The following is an 18,372-nucleotide window of genomic DNA, read 5'->3' on the forward strand; positions in this document are numbered from 1 at the left end:
CATGTTTTCCTTTGTTAATGTGTGGTGAAGGCTGTATAAAATATATTAAACTACTTTATGAATCTTCCTGAGCACATCACAAGAAAATCATTAAAAAACGCCTCGTTTTCTTTTTCTTTTCAGAAACCATGAAAATGTTCGGCATTCTGCTTCTCTTCTTGATAATAGAAGGTTTGTGATTTATGTTTTTCATAAAATGAGAGTCACTAGTTGCATTTTCCCATAGGTATCGAATTGTCTACTCATGTAGCTATTTTATTAATTTAATAGTGTCATAATTCACAATCACATATCCAAATTGTATTAAGCCTGTGGGTATTTTGTTTTAATTCTGGATTGACTTGATAGTGAGAAGGGAAATAGTTGCATTTTCATGTTTTGCCAGAAGGTCTCCAGTAGAAAGATAAGGATTGGGGCATTAAATAGTTTGATTGAGAGATGTAGAGCACATTAGCACATAGACATTAAATACGTTCAAACCAACTAAATAAAATAGACACTAACCTTACTGCACATCCTCTTCGTCCAATCCGGGTATTCTTCTCTCCTCCAGCAAGGGCCCCAGATAGCTCCCCTAATCAATCCTGGATCTGTTCATATACTGTTAACCAGCATGGGAGAAGTGCCAGGGTTGAGTGGAGAGGGGTCTGTCCACGTTCCCAAGGGCACTGGAGGTGCTTTCTCCCAACCCAGCTGTAAAAGACTGTGGGTAAGAAAGACAGCCGGTCAAAGTGGCATGTGCACTTTAAACTTATGTTGCCAGATCACCACTCCGCCATGCTGCTTCCACTCTGTAGTAATGGCCCTGCCCAATCCTGACACTCATCTTGGGATGCAGGATAGTGTAAAATGAAATGGTACTAAATTAATTATATACCATTTTTTTCACCCCTCGGGGATTTCCTGGCAGTATTTTAATTAATGGGGCGATGCTCCCTCCCCTGTTAAACAGGACCTTTCCCTGGTAAATCTTGACAGGTTTTATCTGCCAAAACTTTCCTCTGTAAAATATTGAGGCAAATGGTAAATACGAGAAAACACGTAAGTCCGATTCCTGTGCAACTTGAATTTAGGGCCAAACAAGGGTGGCTACCAAAAGGGAGACAAGAGGTGCAGTGACAAAGCAATTGCAACAAATGCCCTAATGCAAGCAGGGAAAGTGGTCTCTCATCTCTTGGGTTGTCAGTAGAAAACAGGTATACTTTGTGTATGAGCAGTGGTGTCAATGCACCTGCTGCACTATTGACAGTTATAACGATGAGGAAGAGAGACTCTATAAATGGAGGAGGCTTAGGAGATAATGGTGGAGTGAAGTCTTGAGCATAGGCGCTGGAAGTAGAGGACTGGGGAGGGGGGCTGTAGCACGCACACAAGTTACCATGCTGGAGTTCAAAAGGAGGATGAGCAATACGGATGCCTTTACATTTTGGAGCAGACTTACAAGCCCCTTGCTCCACTTTTGCGTCACTTTTCCCATGTTAAAAATGATGTAAAAGTGGCGCAAGGGTCTTGTAAATCTGCCCCTTTGTATTTATCTTGTCACTTTCTCTGTGAATTTAGTGGCAAAGGTCAAATGTCGGGCTTTGACTTCTGATAAATAAATCATTGATTAGTCAGAAACCAGTATTTATTTGTACTTCTCTGCAAAGTGGGAGAATTTTCTAAAAGTGGCCTATAAGACTAGCTTTCCGAAAGTAAAGGCTGTGAGACATCTGCTTTTTTTCTAACATGCAACACATCTAAATACCTATTATAAATTATACACATAATTCAAAAGATACCAGCAATTACTAAAGCATAAATGAATTCTGAAGTGTGATGCCATCAAAGATTTTAGAAGGATCAAAACAAATCACAATGTTATAATATTAAATGTTTGATGAAACCCAATTTCCATACATTATTGTTTGTGCACAATATCTTTTTTTCCCATATATGGATTTTAATAGAAAATGTACTGTCTGTAAATGACAATGCATTACCACAATAGAACCGTTTTCTGAACATGGTACACTTTCCCTATATGAGCCATGGCACACCTCGCCAGAAGTGTGCCAGGTGCAAACAGGGAAGACCATATTGGAAAGAAGGCGCTGCCACAAACTCGCACTGTTCTGAGGGTAGCACATTCAAGTGAAATACCGATCTGCTGCTTTAATGCGACTCCATGTTTCACAGTGCAGACGACAACCTATGAATGACTGCACCCACCCACCTATACAGGACTGTCTGGTGGGTCCATAGGGCCCCTTTTTCCTCTCCAGAGGGCTGATTATAGGAGATGGAATGAGAGTAGTACATCTTTTAATGGGCCACTTTCAGTGCACCTCGTAAGGGCATTATTTGCCTTGGCACCCATGTCCAAAAAATGAGCAAAAGCGATTTGTTAATTTGCATGCGGCCACGCCCCCATACAAATGAGGGAATGCCCTCTCTCTAAATGTGTGCCAGCATTATCAATATTGCAGAAGGGGGCACAGAAAGCACATGCTTGCTGCATCCCCAGGGCACATTATATAATGTAGTCCCATTGCTACAAAATGCACTGCCGGCTAAATACCACACCCTCACAACTCTCCTGCTGAGTTGTGGCATATTAGCCACATTGATTTTTGAGTGATGCTTGGATTTTACACAAGTCTTATGACTTCCTGATATAAAGTTAAATACAAGCAGTGGTTTGGTATAGGTTAGCTGGCGCCACTTAGAAATTCTCACAATTGATTTGACTTAGAGGTTATATCTGACAGTGCTAAAAGGTAGAAGGAACCACTTTAATCCTTCCAAACGCGGCAGAAGCCTTACACAAGCTATAACACTCCGTAGCACACGTAAGTCACAGTAATGTTATATATACAAGTGTTTCCACATTCTGATACCATCACGAAGAGTAGTTATTATTGGTACATCAGTTCGTGTTTATTCTTGTTCACTGGAAATTTTCCACACAGGAGTGTTATGACTTCCTGATATAAGATCAATATAACATTAACGGTGGCACCCTCACTCTAAAAACTCTATAAGCACGCCTGGTGTGAAGTGCTACTTGGAATAGGATAGTAAATATCAAACTACTGATACAAAGTTTTCAAGGAATTAGGAGAGAGAAAGATGAAACGCTGAGAAAAACATTAGCAGGGCAGTCCAGAGAGACACATTGCAACAGCAGGGGGGAATGGTAACAGAATTGATTCCACAAGACGAATTGTAAAGTGGAAGGTTAGGAGTCACTAGAGAGAGACTTTAGAAAGTAAGATCAGCAGCACAGTGTGATAGATTGCCAAGGGAACGATTATCTTGAGATTGGGTGCAGTGAAGGAGGATTGTCGAAATGACAGGGGTGCAGCTATCAATAGTGCAGCTAGTGCTGTGACACAGAGGACAGTCAAATGTTCATTTTTAAAATTAGCCATTTGAACAACTAAATGTATAGAAAAGAGCAATCAAAATAAACACAAATTTCTATGCAGACTCTGATTGTGGAGGAGGCCAATCACTACAAAAATAAATATACATCATATATATTTTGGCGCGGTGTGTCATAGCTCAAATAGGTAAAGTGTACCATTACTGGCTACGCGCTGCGTGACGCGCTACTGTTTTCTTGCTCTGGCATTAATTTTAACTTTTTTAAAAAGCACTTTCTTGCATTTGGCAGCATCGTGCTGCGCGTGCTCTGGCTGCAGGCGCGCTTGCTTTGCCGCATTATTGGGGAACATAGGTAGATCTTACCTGCACTCTAATCGGCTTGCACCCGCACTTTGCGGGACAGAGGGACATCAGGGGGCCCATTTGAAATCGCTTCGTGCCGCCGTTGTTTGGCCGCCATATTGGGTTGGGCATTGAGGGGGTGAGCATTCCTAGGCGACATCTTAGGTGAGGGGCCAGCGGCTTGCCCTCACATGACTCTCGCGATCTTGGTATTTAAGATGGATACTGATCAAGCGCGCAGCGTTGGCGCGCAGCGGGCACGTCGTAGGCGTGCCGGAGGTGCACCAGTGGTAAGCCTGTTTGCGCCCGTTCGCGCACAGGTCGCGCCGGGCGCCGATAATGCTGCCTCTCTTACCTATCCTCGTACTGTTTATTCCAGTTTAGAACTTAGGCAGCTCATGTTGACGCAGCAGGGTACGACCGCCCACAGGCTGGAGTTGCTTGCTTGTGGTCTTTTGAACGTGATGTCCCTATGCAAGCATCATACTGAGATAGCTTTTCTCTATGAATCGCTTGGCCCGGATGTGCTCTTCATTACGGAGACTTGGACGAGGGCAGACAGCAATGTGGAATTAGGACTTGCTTGTCCAGTCGGCTACAAAATCAGGCACACTCCCCCGTTTGAGGAACAGAGGTGGAGGAGTAGGTTTTATTTTCAGAGAAACCATACCCCTTACTCAGCTAGAGGTCAAGGAGGTGCAGGGCTTTGAATTGATGGGTTTCTCCTTTACAGGACAGAAAGGAGTATTGCAGTCTGGGGTGCTATGTTATAGACCCCCGGGCAACACAGTATCTACTCTGCCTGATTTCATCGACCTCATCTATGTCCTCTCCAATTCCCACTCTAGGTTACTCATCCTGGGTGATTTTAATTTGTGGCCGAATGGTCCTGCATAATGATCTATGCTAGGCTTGCAGCAATATCCAGCTGCAACAGCTGGTACTCTCCACTACTCATCTGAAGGGCCATATTCTGGATTTAGTCTTCGCGGACAGCATGCAGGTGTCGGTGAAAGGCATTTCCCCTCAATGTTGGACGGACCATGCTTTGGTCTCCTTTTCCCTCCATCTTGCGGCCGACTTCTTAGATGCTGCACGGTCGAAATCCTTTAAGGTGGGTATGCCTTGGTCTAGGCTTCTAAAGGCCTCAGCTCTGCCCAGCCTACTCCCTGGTGAATACGTGTTGGGGGATAATGCAGAAGAAAGCTATAATAATCTATGTCAGCAAATCTCGAATTCCTTGGATCAGGTGGTCCCTCTCCGTAGGTCAAGGGACAGTCAGATAAAAGCCAAGCCTTGGTATTCCAGTGATCTTCGGCAGTCGAAACTGCGGTGTAAACAGGCTGAAAGGGCCTGGAGGAAGCACTATTTACATCCGGACAAGACCATCTTTAAGCTCGCTTTAATGGAATATAAAGCACAGATTAAACGTGTGAAAGCTATCTATTTTGAGGAGACTTTGAATCAAGCACCTAACAAGTCACAGGCCTTGTTTAGGATTGTTAGTGATCTCTCCCAGCCTGCCTGTGCCTCGAATAACATCTCGGCTTCTCAGGCTTTATGCGACTCTCTGGCAGGCGCATTTGAAGCTAAGATAGCTACCATATTGAGCGGTCTTACTCCGTCTGACTCCCAGTCTCTGCCACCCCGGGTTTTTCCACCTACCCTGGTCGGCCCACCTCCTGAAGAAGCCTACCCTTGACCCCACCTGCCCGCAGAATTACAGGCCAATTTCATTGCTCCCTTTTCCAGTCAAAATCATGGAGAAGGTGGTTACCCAGTCTCTGTCCAGATACCTGGAAGATAACAACTGTCTGGACGTGGCCAAGTTTGGGTTCTGCCCAGCGTATGGGACGGAGTCGGCTCTGGTGGTCGTGTTGGACAAACTTCGCTCACGAGTCGACACTGGTCGAGCAACCTTTCTGGTGCTGCTCGACATGTCGGCCGCGTTCGACACGGTCAGCCATCCGATTCTTATCAGGAGACTGGAGGAGGCTGGAGTAGCAGGCCTGGCTCGAGACTCGTTAGTCTCGTATCACTGTAATAGGCAGCAAGTGGTGGCCCTGCCACCTTATAGATCAGGTGTGCGGAAGGTCGGGCAGGGGGTGCCCCGGGGCTCAGCCATTAGCCCAATACTGTTTAATCTGTACCTTCGCCCTCTAATTCAACTCATCAGTACCTTTGGTATCTCGGTAATTAATTATGCCGACGATACCCAACTGATCTTTTCGTTGGAAGGGGGGGAGGCTGTTTCCTTAGAGACCTTCCAACGCTGCATGTCAGCTACAGCAGACTGGTTGGGTTCCAACTCACTCCAGTTTAATAGGTCCAAAACGGAGGTATTGTACTGCTCCACTGATCGTGTTTCACGCTCTTTGCCAGAGGAATTCTGGCCTTCCTCCTTTTCGGGATCAGTGACAGCAGCAGACTCTGTGCGCAACTTGGGAGTTATGTTTGGTCCTAACCTTCAACTGGATGGTTTTGCCAACAAGACCATTGCTACTTGCTTGGTATTGCTTCGCATGCTACGTAAAGTCCTTCCTATGCTCCCAGCTCCGGTTAGATCTAAAGCTGTGTGGGGGATTATACTGAGCAGGCTGGACTATTGCAACACATTACTTCTGGGTGCACCTAAGAACTTGGTTGGCAAGCTCCAACGGATACAAAACATGGCAGCCAAGTTGGCCTTGTCTCGTCCGCGCATCGCCTCGTCCACCGCAGCGTTGGTGATCTCCACTGGCTACCCGTCCACCAGCGGATTCTCTTTAAGGCCTCGTGTTTGGTCTTTAAGGCGCTGCATGGACAGGGTCCTGTTTTGCTGCAGAATCTTTCTTCCTGGTACACTGTTTCACGAAACCTGCACTCTTCCTTGGCTTGCCTGGTTACGGTTCCCAGGTTTCAGAGGTCTAGAATGGGCGGTCGATCTTTCAGCTTTGCTGCCGCCAGTCTTTGTAATTCTCTTCCGCTCCAATTGAGGAGCCAAAGTGAATTCCTTCTTTTCAAGAGAAATTTAAAAACGTATCTCTTTCCTAGAGTAGCATGATCTCTGTGACCGTGTGCTAGTTTGTCTTTCAAAGCGCCAGGATACCCTTTGGGTGGCAGTGTTTTGCGCTATATAAGACTGGAAAAAAAAAAATATATATATATTTATTTAAAGGAAAATATGTCAGAGCAGATTAGCCACCTTCAATGGGAAATACCCGCTTGTTCCAAGAACAGACTAACAGTCAAATTAATGCTAGTGGAATATATTCAGCACCATTCTACCATTTTGGAACTGGACATGTCAAATTCATGCTCATTCTAAATGTTGGTGATCAAACTGAACGAACTATTCTGCCAAATGTATAGTGCTGTTGAAGTCCATAAACTGAATAATATTTAAAAATATATAAATAACATACAATTGAGAAACTCTGGGATAGATGCTCTTTATTCACTTAGCATGGGGATAGAGTGTTTTGTTACACCACTGGAAAAGAATGGCATTACAAGCAATGATAGATAGTGTATGTAGCTAGAAGAATAGAAAGCAGAGATAAGGAGCACCGCAGAACTATAAAACAGGAGTCATTGGAATGCATTGAGGCAACATTATTACATTTATAAAATAAAGCTGATGTTTGTGAGATACTTCAAACTCAGTTCTGAAGGGACATTGCTGCTTTCAGGTGCTTGGTACCGGACTGAAGATTCCCATGAGTTACGCAGAGACATTTTGTCATCGATGATGAAGATAGTTATTAGATTCTTTAAAATGCTATTTGTACACCTACAGGATTTGTCTAGTTCAGGTGTCTTCTGCTTGTGAGATCTGTATTGCTTTTAGTTTTCCCACCAGTGGCAGACCCTCCATAAGGGCGTAGGAGCATCGTCCCCCTGCTGCCAGTGCAGTAAAAGTGAAAAATAAAATGGTAATATAATTATTTACTGTTTACTTTTACACTAGTCCCAGCCAGAGCAGTGTTTAGGGGTGGAGCATTGCTGCTGTCTGGCAGCAGGGGAGTGGTGCTCACTCCAGTTTACACTCCACATGTTACTTTGGCCGGCTGTCTTGTGAGGGACAGCCTGACATGCGCAGTGGTAACCTCTCCACTAGCTGTCTCAGGCTGCTGGGTGGAGAGCAGGTTTAGGTCTCCTGTGCCTGCTGGGGCAATAAGACAGCCCGCTGCAGCCAATCCTGGCGCTGCTCTCATGATGCTCATCTGCAGCCTGAGAGCAGCATCGGAATTGCAAAAGAGGGTTGCCAGAGGCTCTATGATATGCTGTCGCACTGATGGCATCCAAGAAGGAAGAAGAAAACACAGAGGAGAGCGAAACGAGGAGAGCGTGGTTAAGTGCATTTAAAAAAAATCTTTTTGGCCCCGGCTGGGTTTGGCCCCTTGATGCCCCTCCAATGTTGAGGGTCACCGCCCACCATTGACTAACCCATTATTTACATTCAATGCTACCGCTGGTACAAAACTCGAGCTCAATGACAAATGAATGTGCAATTTATGTTTGGTTTCTTTTTACCTGCAAGGATGCATTTTGTCTAGAATTGTTCACAGTCAATTGTCTAGAACACTTAATTGAGCAAACAAAAGGAAAATTTAAAACTGATTTAGAAAAATAGAGTGATGTTAATAAATAAAATGACACCAAAACATCAAAATCGAATATGTGGAACATAAGATATGATTTTTTAAAGTCTCTTTTCATTATATACTAGCAACCCGCCCCAGCGTTGCCTGGGGCAGAATGGGGCTGGGGGCAGTACACCCGCTCCCGCCCCGACCCCATCCTGCCCCCACTCCTTCCCGCCCCCATTCCTCCTGCCCCCACTCCTCCCGCCTGTCCCTCTGTGCACAACCGCTCCCGCCCCCCTCCTGGCCCGACTCCCTCCCGCCCTGATTTCAATGAGCATTCACTTTACCTGCGCTGCCGCTCCTTCCCGCGATCTTCACTTCACCGCCGCTCCTCTTCGCCATGACGCGCCCGCGCTCCTCTCTTCACCGCAGCTCTATGCTCACTTCACCGCAGCTCCATGTCTCTCCTCCTCGTCATCACGCACGTCGCGGCCAACGCTACGTCAGGGCCAGAGCAGCGTCGCGGCCGGCGCTACTTTCAGGGCACTACTTTTTTTGAAAAGTTATATTTTTAAATGTACGTTTTATTTTTACTTTTTTATAGCCTATGTCCATCTGCACACCCTGACAATTTCTAGATTGTATCGGGTGTGTGGATTGGCGCTGTGGTTCCCGAGTTTACTTTGCCAAAAGGTTTGTGCTTGACCCTCTGAAAGCTTGGAACAAAAGCAGTCAGGCTTAACATAGAATCCCTGTGTTAAGTATTTATGTAAAACAAAAACAGTAGAAAAACACAACAAAAGAAATATCCCAAACCAGATTTGAAAATAGAGTACATTTTAATAAATTGAAGAACACCAAAACCCTGCAAGACTAAGAAAAAGTCAAACGTTAGGGCGTACTATGGTGGAACAAATTTTTTCTATAAGCAGTGGATTGGGTCCGCTCTCGGCTTATCTTTTGACTTAGAAGGAAAAATGTCTGAGAAGGTACACTTTAGTGAGGGCAAGTCAGCAGGGATTATTAGAGAAAGAAATCAGGGATCCATTGAAAGAAGTCAAGGTGAAGAATCCTAGAGTCACTGTTTAAAAACTTTAACCAGGACAAAGGTGCAGACTGTGACATATAAGGGCTCCAAAGGTCAGGATACCTTCTCTGAGAAGGACCACTGAACAGGATTTGCTGCTGCAGAGAAGGATGTAGAGGGAGCTACCTTAAAGTCAGGCCGTTCGGTGATACACTGCGGGTGGATCGGCGAACAGTAGGGTACCTCAGCTATTCACCCATACAACAAGACGGAAACGAGGTAGGTCACATGTTTTGCAGAGTGCAGGTCTGGCTGGGCTGGAGTACACTGTGTCTTCCATTGTGATGGGATGCAGCTTACCATGACCTATGGTAGCACCATCTCCCCCTGCCGCTACATGTTAACCTGTTTCCTTGTCCAGATCCTCTTTAATGGCACACTGCAGACTGAGGTATCTACTCCAAGATAAAGGCAACAGAGTCTCTCTCACATCTCCTGCATCACAGCCCCTGTTTATGTGGCATTACTGGGCAAAAGCTCAATGTATCCAACTAGAGAGCTGCCATTACCCTTGCAGCCAAGCCAAACCCTTGGTGTTTAAAATAAAAATGCTGTCAAAGAGCTTTAAGAACAAACTACCATCAAATTGTCAGAGTAGACAGGACATAGATGTAATTTTAGGCTGACTGTGATTGAGCATGGGTAGATCATAGCAACTAGGTTTTACCCGGTTGGAGATTTTACTTTGTAACTCTCCAGAAATAAAGTTGAAAATCTACAGCAGGGGTAAGGAAGCAATGTGTAACCGCAGATGGCTCCATGAGTTGGACAGCAATTGTAAGTGTCTCAGTGAACTTATTGGTTCTGGTAATTTGAATTTTCTATCCAAGAAAGTCCACTCCCTGGCCTAGTACCAATACTTTTGATACATTTTCTCAGTCAAGATTTTCACATTTGCAAGTTGTCACAGTTTTAGAGCTTGGAATCGTTCAGCAGGGCGAGAATGTAGGCTGTAGCTGAAGAGGGCACCACAAGTTTGTATAGCTTTTCCACAGAGTCCAGCTGAATCATTAGCATGAGAAAACTGAATCTTTACCCCTGTGGCAGCGCATCTTGTGTGATCAGCTTGGCAGGTTGGTCCTGGTCCTCCAGAGGTCCTGCATTTGAAAATGTTTCCAAGCCCCAGGTTTACAGCGGTGTTGTTATGTTATATTATATTAGGTTATGCTATTTTGTTGTGTTGGGGTAGGGAAACATCTATTAGTGCGTTACTACCTTTAGTACCATTACTTCGCATGCGTTAGTACACATGCGATGTAACAACGCGTTGCCTTTAGTACGCGTGCTGCTACATCGCATGCGTACTAACAACGCATGCGTAGGGGGCGGGCGCCGCTTTTGGAGGTCGTCGCGGCGGCCATTTGCTCCCAGGGTCTGCTGCTGCTGCTGAGTATGTAGGAAACCGGAGGAAGCAGGAAGGGGGAGAAGATTGGAACCACGCATGGAAAGAGGTAAGCGAGGCTGTGTAGGGTCATGTAGGGGCTGTGCAGGGTTGTGTACTTGTGTAGGGTAGTACTGTTTTAGGGTGGTGTCTGGGAGTAGGGACGGTTATGTAGATGTAGTGTAGAGTAGTGTATTTGGGTGTAGGGTAGTGTAGAGTGTAGTGTTTAGGTAGTGTAAGGTTAAGGTGTAGGGTAGTGTAGTGGGGTTTGTGTAATGTAGGGTCGTTTTTTAGGGTTTGGGGTACTGTCGGGATGTTGTGCAGGGTAGTGTTTCAGTGTAGGGACAGGACTGGGGGTAGGGGCAGGGTCATGCTGGGGGTAGTGTTTTAGGGTTTAGGGTTGTGTTGTTGAGTTAGTGTAGTGTAGGGTAGTGTTTTACGGTTTAAGGTAGCATTGGGGGTTGTGCAACGTAGTGTAGTGCAGGGGGTCGTGAAGGGTAGTGTTTGGGAGTAGGGAGAGCACTGTGGAATTGTTTGCAGTGAGTCAGAAAAGATTTGCTCCAAAAGTGGTCTGCTCACCCCTGGGAACTTGTATCCCATTGGTTGCGTGCGTGGTCCGTTGGTTTGGGAGTGGTGCCCAGGGCAGGGGGCCACCAGGAGTCGTCCCAGGATGAGGATTTCTGTCTTGTCTGAGTTCAGTTCCAGGCGGCTGTTCTTCATCCTTTCGGCGACGTCTTTCATCCCTTCGTGTAGGCTGGTTCTGGCGGTGGCATGGTCGTTGGTGAGGGAGAGGATCAGCTGGGTGTCGTCGGCGTAGGAGATGATGTTGAGGTTGTGTTTTGCGTGTGATGGCTGCGAGAGGGCTCATGTAGACATTGAAGAGGGTTGGGCTGAGTGATGATCCTTGTGATACGCCGCAGATGACTTTGGTGGTCTCGGATCTGAACGGGGAGAGGCGGACTCTCTGGGTTCTTCTGGCGAGGAACGAGATGATCCACTCCAGTGCCTTCTCTTGGATGCCGATGTTGTTAAGGCGCTGTACTAGGGTGCGGTGGCAAACAGTGTCGAAAGCTGCAGAGAGGTCCAGGAGGATGAGGGCCGCTGTTTCGCCGTTGTCGAGCAGGGATCTGATGTCGTCAGTGGCTGCGATGAGGGCGGTCTCGTGCTGTGGTTGGCTCGGAAACCGGACTGCGAGGGGTCGAGGGATCCGTTCGTCTCGAGGAAGGCGGCAAGCTGTCTGTTGACGGTCTTCTCGATGACTTTGGCAGGAAAAGGGAGGAGCGAGATGGGGCGGTAGTTCTTGAGGTCGGTGGGGTCCGCTGTTGGTTTCTTCAGGAGGGCGCTGAGCTCTGCGTGCTTCCAGATCTCCGGGAAGGTGGCGGTGTTGAAGGAGGTGTTGATGATGTCCCGGAGATGGGGTGCGATGGTGGAGTCGGCCTTGCTGAAGACATGGTGGGGGCAGGGGTTGGTTAGTGATCCGGAGTGGATGGTGTTCATCGTGCGGGTGGTGTATTCGGTGCTGACCGGGGTCCAGGCGCAGATGGTGGTGGTGGGGGGCATTGGTTTGGTGGTTGGGTGCGTGGTTGGTGCGCCGAAGCTGTTGTGTATATCGGCGATCTTGCGGTGGAAGAACGAGGCGAGTGAGTCGCAGAGTACTTGCGAGGGAGTGATGTCAGTGTTTCCGGCGCTGGGGTTGAAGAACTCTTTGGCCGATGCTGGAGAGTTCCTTGTTCTTGTGGGCGTTGTTGTCCAGCCATTCTTTGAATGCTGTCTTCTTCGTGGTGCGGATCAACTGGTGGTGTTTGCGGGTGGCATGCTTGAGGGACGTCATGTTGTCTGTGGTCTGGTCATAGTGCCAGGCTTTCTCGAGGGTGTGGCAGTTCTTCTTGGAGATCTTGAGTTTGTCGATGAACCAGGGGGCTTTCTTGCTGCCGGGTCTGCTGGGAGGGTTCTTCAGTGGCGCAAGGTCATCTGTGCAGTTGGTGAGCCACTGTGTGAGGTTGTTGGCTGCTTCGTTGGGGTCCGTTGTGCTGGCGGGAGGGTTCTGGCGGAGGGAGGTGGCGAGCTGCTCGGCTGGCATCTTGCTCCAGCTCCTGTGAAGAATCTGTTGAGGGTGGTGGTGGGTCGTGGTTCTTCTGAAGCTGAAGTGGATGCAGCTGTGGTCAGTCCAATGGAGTCCGGTGGAGTGGCGAAGGAGATGTGTTTGCTGGAGGAGAAGACGGGGTCAAGCGTGTGGCCGGCGTAGTGGATGGGGGTGTTCACCAGTTGCTTGAGTCCGAGATTTGCGAGGTTGTCCAGCAGGGTGGTGGTCTTGCTGTCCTTGTTGTTCTCCAGGTGGAAGTTGAGGTCCCCTAGGAGGATGTAGTCAGCGGAGGGGAGGGCGTGCGGGCTGATGAAGTCGGCGATGTCTTCGCTGAATTGGGTGCGTGGTCCCGGAGGTCTGTAGATGAGGGTGCCTCTGAGGGTGGTCTTGGGGTCGGTGTGTATCTGGAAGTGGAGGTGTTCGGCGGCAGTGAATGTGTCGTCGGGGTTGGTCGTGATGCGGATGGTGTTCTTGTGCACAATGGCAATGCCTCCTCCAGTCTGGTTGACGCGGTCCTTCCGGGTGATCTTGTATCCGTTGCTGTTGCTGCTTTGCTTCCATATGTAGGTCAGAGTGAGGGAGGAGCAGCTGGGAGGGGGAGCGGCGTGGCCAATGGGGTCAGGGGGGCGGGCCGCAGGGACACAGCGGCAGAAAAAAACGGCGGCAAAGATGTGGAAAGAAGGTGGCGGTGGGAGCACAGAAGGCAGGGGACACAGGAGGGGAAAGCAAGGCAGAAACGGCGGTAATAAGTCGCTGGAAAAGGTGGCGGCGAGGGCACAGGGGCCCAACAGGAGTCACAGGGTAGGGGTTCAGCAGGCACTGGGGTGTAGAATAGTCAGTAGTGGCTAGCGGGGGCGGCAGTGGCAGCAGGAGACTGGCACACAGGTGGCCGCGTGGCGGTGAGGAGAACGACCTGCCTGGTTACAGGTTCAGAGTATTGTATTGCTACTGTAGTGAATTTCACAATATGTGTGCAGTCTACAAATTACATTTAATTTCATGCCCTGAGAACACTTTTTTGCCATATACTAGGAGGGTAATGGCGAGATCAATATAGCAATATTGAGTGACCATGTGTAAAGAGAGGCAGAAGTGCTTTAGTACTCGTTGAAAGAGGTCAAATGCACAGAGGTCTAAGGGCAGCAAAACAGAGATAGTATAAATTCAGGGGAACATTACACATTAGATGTTCTTTTCCTTCAATATTGTTCACCAGTCTCAGGATAACAGCAACTACTATATGTTGAAATAAGTATCAATATTATTACTAGTCCTTACTCTGCTCAAAGATAGTATTTAATCTAAACTTTTTTTGGGGACAGCACAGTGCTGTCATAAACACATTAGAATCATAATCACAAATGTACACTGTGCCACCTGGCACTAGGCAATACTTCACAGGGGATTATATACAGGACAGCGCAAATCGGGCCACTGTTAAACCTATAAGGACAGGTAAGTAACGAAACAACCAGTGACTACTTGTAAAATACTGTACTTAGCAGAAACATATTATGCATAAACACCTTAGGCATTAATCACAGTTAGAAGTGTACCATAGTACCACTACCTAGGTGCATACATAACTTCAGGCATAAACACATCATGCACAATCTCTGGGCATTCTGCCCTACCAGCACCACACAAATTACCCCAGGCCAACTGGCTTCCTTGGCGCCTGTCTGCCCTGTCCCACATGCCCTCTGTCCAAAAGTCAGGACGCTTAATGGGGCGATGGTTCAACTCACCCTGGTCCTTCATTGCCAACAGAGAAATGCCCCTGTCATTGCAGCTGCCTGCATTCTCGCGGTGCAGCTGAGAAAATCAGCCTTGGCACCACGGTGCCTCTCAAGCTCCACTCCTGGACTCTAACCAAGGTGCACCCTTAGTGCAGCTGCCCGCACTCTTGCGGTGCAGCTGTGAAAGCATAAGCACTGTCACCAACCGTGCCTTGAGAGCCTTAAGAGCCCCCCTTACCGGGGCTCTTCTGGTACCACCCACAGCATCAAGAATACTCCAAAGCTTCAGCCCCACTTACCGAAGCTTCTGTTGAGCAGGGGACCTCATGGGACCTCACCTTGTGTCGCCCGGTCTTCCCCACTGGGGCCGTCGAACCACGGGGACCCGTCTCTGTCTTCACGAGATGGGGGAGGTGAAGATGGAGCCCACAAGTCTCTGACTCCTCTGTCAACACACGGAGCTCCCACCGGCACAAGGTGCCCCGCCGTCCTCCCGGCTCACTTGGGCCTGAACTCCGGCGACTTCTGGGATGCCGCTTGTGGTGCGGCGCTTCTTGGGACAACACAAATGTGGGGTGGGCTCCTGCTCTCCTTTCCTGCAGCATAGGGGAATTCCCAAGCCGGATTTCCCTCAGAATAGTGTGCGGACCAGTGCTTTGGGGCCCAAACGCTCCTGAGGCGCTGCTCATGCCAGTGGTGGACCCAGCTGCAGGACCTATCAGTGTTCTCCCTAAGGCAAAGGGTTGAATCTAGCAAGGATCCCACGCTGGGTCCAAAGGCACACCAGGCAAAGTTGGGCATAGCTGGGAGCAGCCAGGACATCTCACAGGGTCCTCCAGCAGAGGGGCAATCCCTTGTGGCAGTTCCTCCTGGGGCCCAGCAGGTACAACCAAGCACCCAAAACAGCACACTGTCATGGGGTCCCAGCCCCAATATTTATACTGGGTTTGTCTTTGCTCTGTCCTGGCAGAGGGCTTGGGGATCCAGTCCTAACTGGTTCTGGGGGATCCTTTGTCAGGTTGGGCTCTGTCCTCAGACACACCACAGGGGGTGGAGCCAGCATTGAACCAGGCAGGCACAGACCCATTCAGGGTCAGGGACTACTCCTCCCAATAGTTCAAATGTAGATCTGCCTATTCAGCCTAGCGCTTATTCACCCTGCGTCCTTCATATATATTTCCTTCTTTCTTTCTAAAGGATCTTTTTTATTATCCGCCTAATGTCGGTACACACAAGACTTTTGGCCCGCTACCTGATGTATTCTGCCTTTCTTGGCAGCCAAAATTCTCATTCAAACTGGTTCTTTATACGTTCAATCCTCATTGTAGTCATTTATCTGTGATATTTCCTTGGCAGCTGGGGTGTCATCCAACAAGTCCTCAATCAACCTTACCATCTTGTTTATCATATGACTATTCTGTGATATCCTTAGTGGTGGTGCTATTATTCCTAAGCCGTTGAGTATAGTAGTGACCCAATTGGCCATTCCCCTTGCCTCATCATACCCTTGCTTGCTCTAGACACATTACCTCAGGCAATTGATCATGGCACATCCTGAGCCTTACAAAAGATAGGTTTCAAATTTCATCCCAACCCCTGGGTATATAGGGGGGGGATCAGAGGGAACACACACTTGGCACACTTCACTGCAGTACTACTTTTACCACATTATAAAGTATGTAAAACAATTTTCTTTTCTTTATTTTTGTCGAATGATATATAGTAGTTGGATCCTATGCCAACGATCACAATGCCATATATCATTACATTCACCCCTTCTCTGTGCCTTGAAGCTCAGCAGGAGAAACAAAAATAGTTAGGAAGTGCATTTGCAGATGAATCTTGATCCAGTACACACAAAAACATTCCAATAGTTCTCTTTGAAGATTTCTTTAACATTAATTCAAACATATTATGCACACCCTAAATGTACTACCATCATTGAAATGGAAAATAGGTTCTTTAAGAATTGAGGCAAGGAAAGCACTAAGGGCATGAGAGTTCACTGTCTTTTTTGTCATCTCTCAAATCTGGAACTAACATTTCGAGAAGCATTAATTATTTTATTTATTATAATACTACTACTACTACTACTACTACTACTACTACTACTACTACTACTACTGCTAATAATAATAATAATAATATTAATTATAATAATGATAATAATAATAATAATAATAATAATAATAATAATAATAATAATAATAATAATAATAATTATAATAATAATAATAATAATAATAATAATAATAATAATAATAATAATAATAATACTAATAATAATAATAATGATAATAATAATAATAATAATAATAATATTATATAATTATAATCAAAGTACTTGGCCATTAAGATATTGAATAGCTTTCCTGAACATACATTTTTCGGCTACAACCTGTTGAAAGTGAGATAATAGTTTTGATAAATCCCATGAGTACAACTGGTTTGCGCTAAAATGTAATACATCAAAAGGCCCCTGATGCATATCAGGCATGTTCTGCCCTTTAAAGTTTCTTTGTAACAACACGCCTGAAACTCTAATGTACTAGTCATAGAGACCATGTAACAAAGAAGAGTCTTCATCTGCACAGTCCGGTGCGAGGAGCCAAAGTTCAGGGACCTGATCTTTGGAACTCAAATTGTTAATCAGGTAATTTATCTAATCCTTTTTATTCCAGCACAACTATTTCAACTCTTAAAATAAATTATAATCATGTTTTTTCCATACTGCAGTTTAGAAGACATATCTAAATGAGACAATTAAATGCAGAGGCCATCATGGTGGATGGGAAAGAAGGATCATCATACATATTTTTTTTAAATCTTTATTTATCATTTTGTGTGCAATCATACAATGTGCTTTCTAATAGCACTAATTACAACTTAAACATAGAGCAAACTGGTGGAAAAGTACATATCCGTATAGTTGAGATCTGGAGTGAGAAGCAAGTGGGAATTATGATAGAACTACAATCTTGACCGCATTGTGTATATTCAGCAGTCTTAACAAGTGCTATGACTTTATACAACAATCCCAATCTTGTCATCTATCAAGGGGAGTAAACCCTTCTATGTTATTGGATGTTAAGTGAAATGTCCCCTTTAGGGGGGTCACACAAACCTTTCACTCAACACTCAGGCTACCTTTGCCTTGTGTTGGATCCATTCCTTTCTGAGCATTATCTGCATCTACAGTGTCTGCCTTACTATGCAAGTATGCTTGGTATGGCCCCCATATGTTGTAATGGCCTTATGCGGGCCAGCGTCGGAGAATTGAACATGCCCACTTGAGAGTTACAAAAGGTCATGCCGTTTGCCATTCCGACAGCTTCGTAATGGGCCCTTTATCCAACAAATTCTCCTTCTTCCCATTAGGAGGCCTAATGCTACCAGGCACCTATATTTTTGTGGTTTCTGGCAATCAAAGCCTAGCAATGCCTCCAGTTGCGTTTCTGGAAGTGTCAATCCCACTCTCTCCGGGAGTGTGTTTGTCACTGTTACCCCATCCTCTTTGTCTCAGATTAAACGGTCTTTGGTATTGTTGATCTCCTCTCTAGTTCTTAAAAGAGTTCCTCTTGCTTAAGTAGGAACCGTTAGAACTGGTGTCTGAGGTGTTGCTGTCTTGGTCACTGTTGAAGTCCTTTGGTACATAGTCATCCCTTGTGTATGGATAGGCCCTCTCATGGGTGAAGCATTCCTTATTCTTTTGTTATTTGTTTGTTGAACTTACTTTGTTTGAGAGTGATCTCAAACTTCGGCATTTGTTGATTTAGTTCTTCCACACGTTTTTTCAACACAGC

The 18,372-nt window shown here is 46.4% G+C and overlaps 1 protein-coding gene across 1 annotated transcript in view; it reads left to right on the forward strand.

Annotated features, from left to right (window-relative positions):
- Positions 1 to 18,372, forward strand: part of LOC147734870 (dromaiocalcin-1-like) — a 98,135-nt gene that overhangs the window by 12,145 nt on the left and 67,618 nt on the right. The window contains exon 2 of the mRNA XM_086953085.1: positions 124 to 171. Within this exon, the coding sequence (XP_086809211.1) occupies positions 129 to 171 (43 nt within the window). The 5' untranslated portion in view covers positions 124 to 128. The remainder of the gene's footprint in view (positions 1 to 123; positions 172 to 18,372) is intronic.

Source organism: Lissotriton vulgaris, chromosome 1_2 (assembly GCF_964263255.1).
Source record: "Lissotriton vulgaris chromosome 1_2, aLisVul1.2, whole genome shotgun sequence".
Classification (NCBI taxonomy): Eukaryota; Metazoa; Chordata; class Amphibia; order Caudata; family Salamandridae; genus Lissotriton; species Lissotriton vulgaris.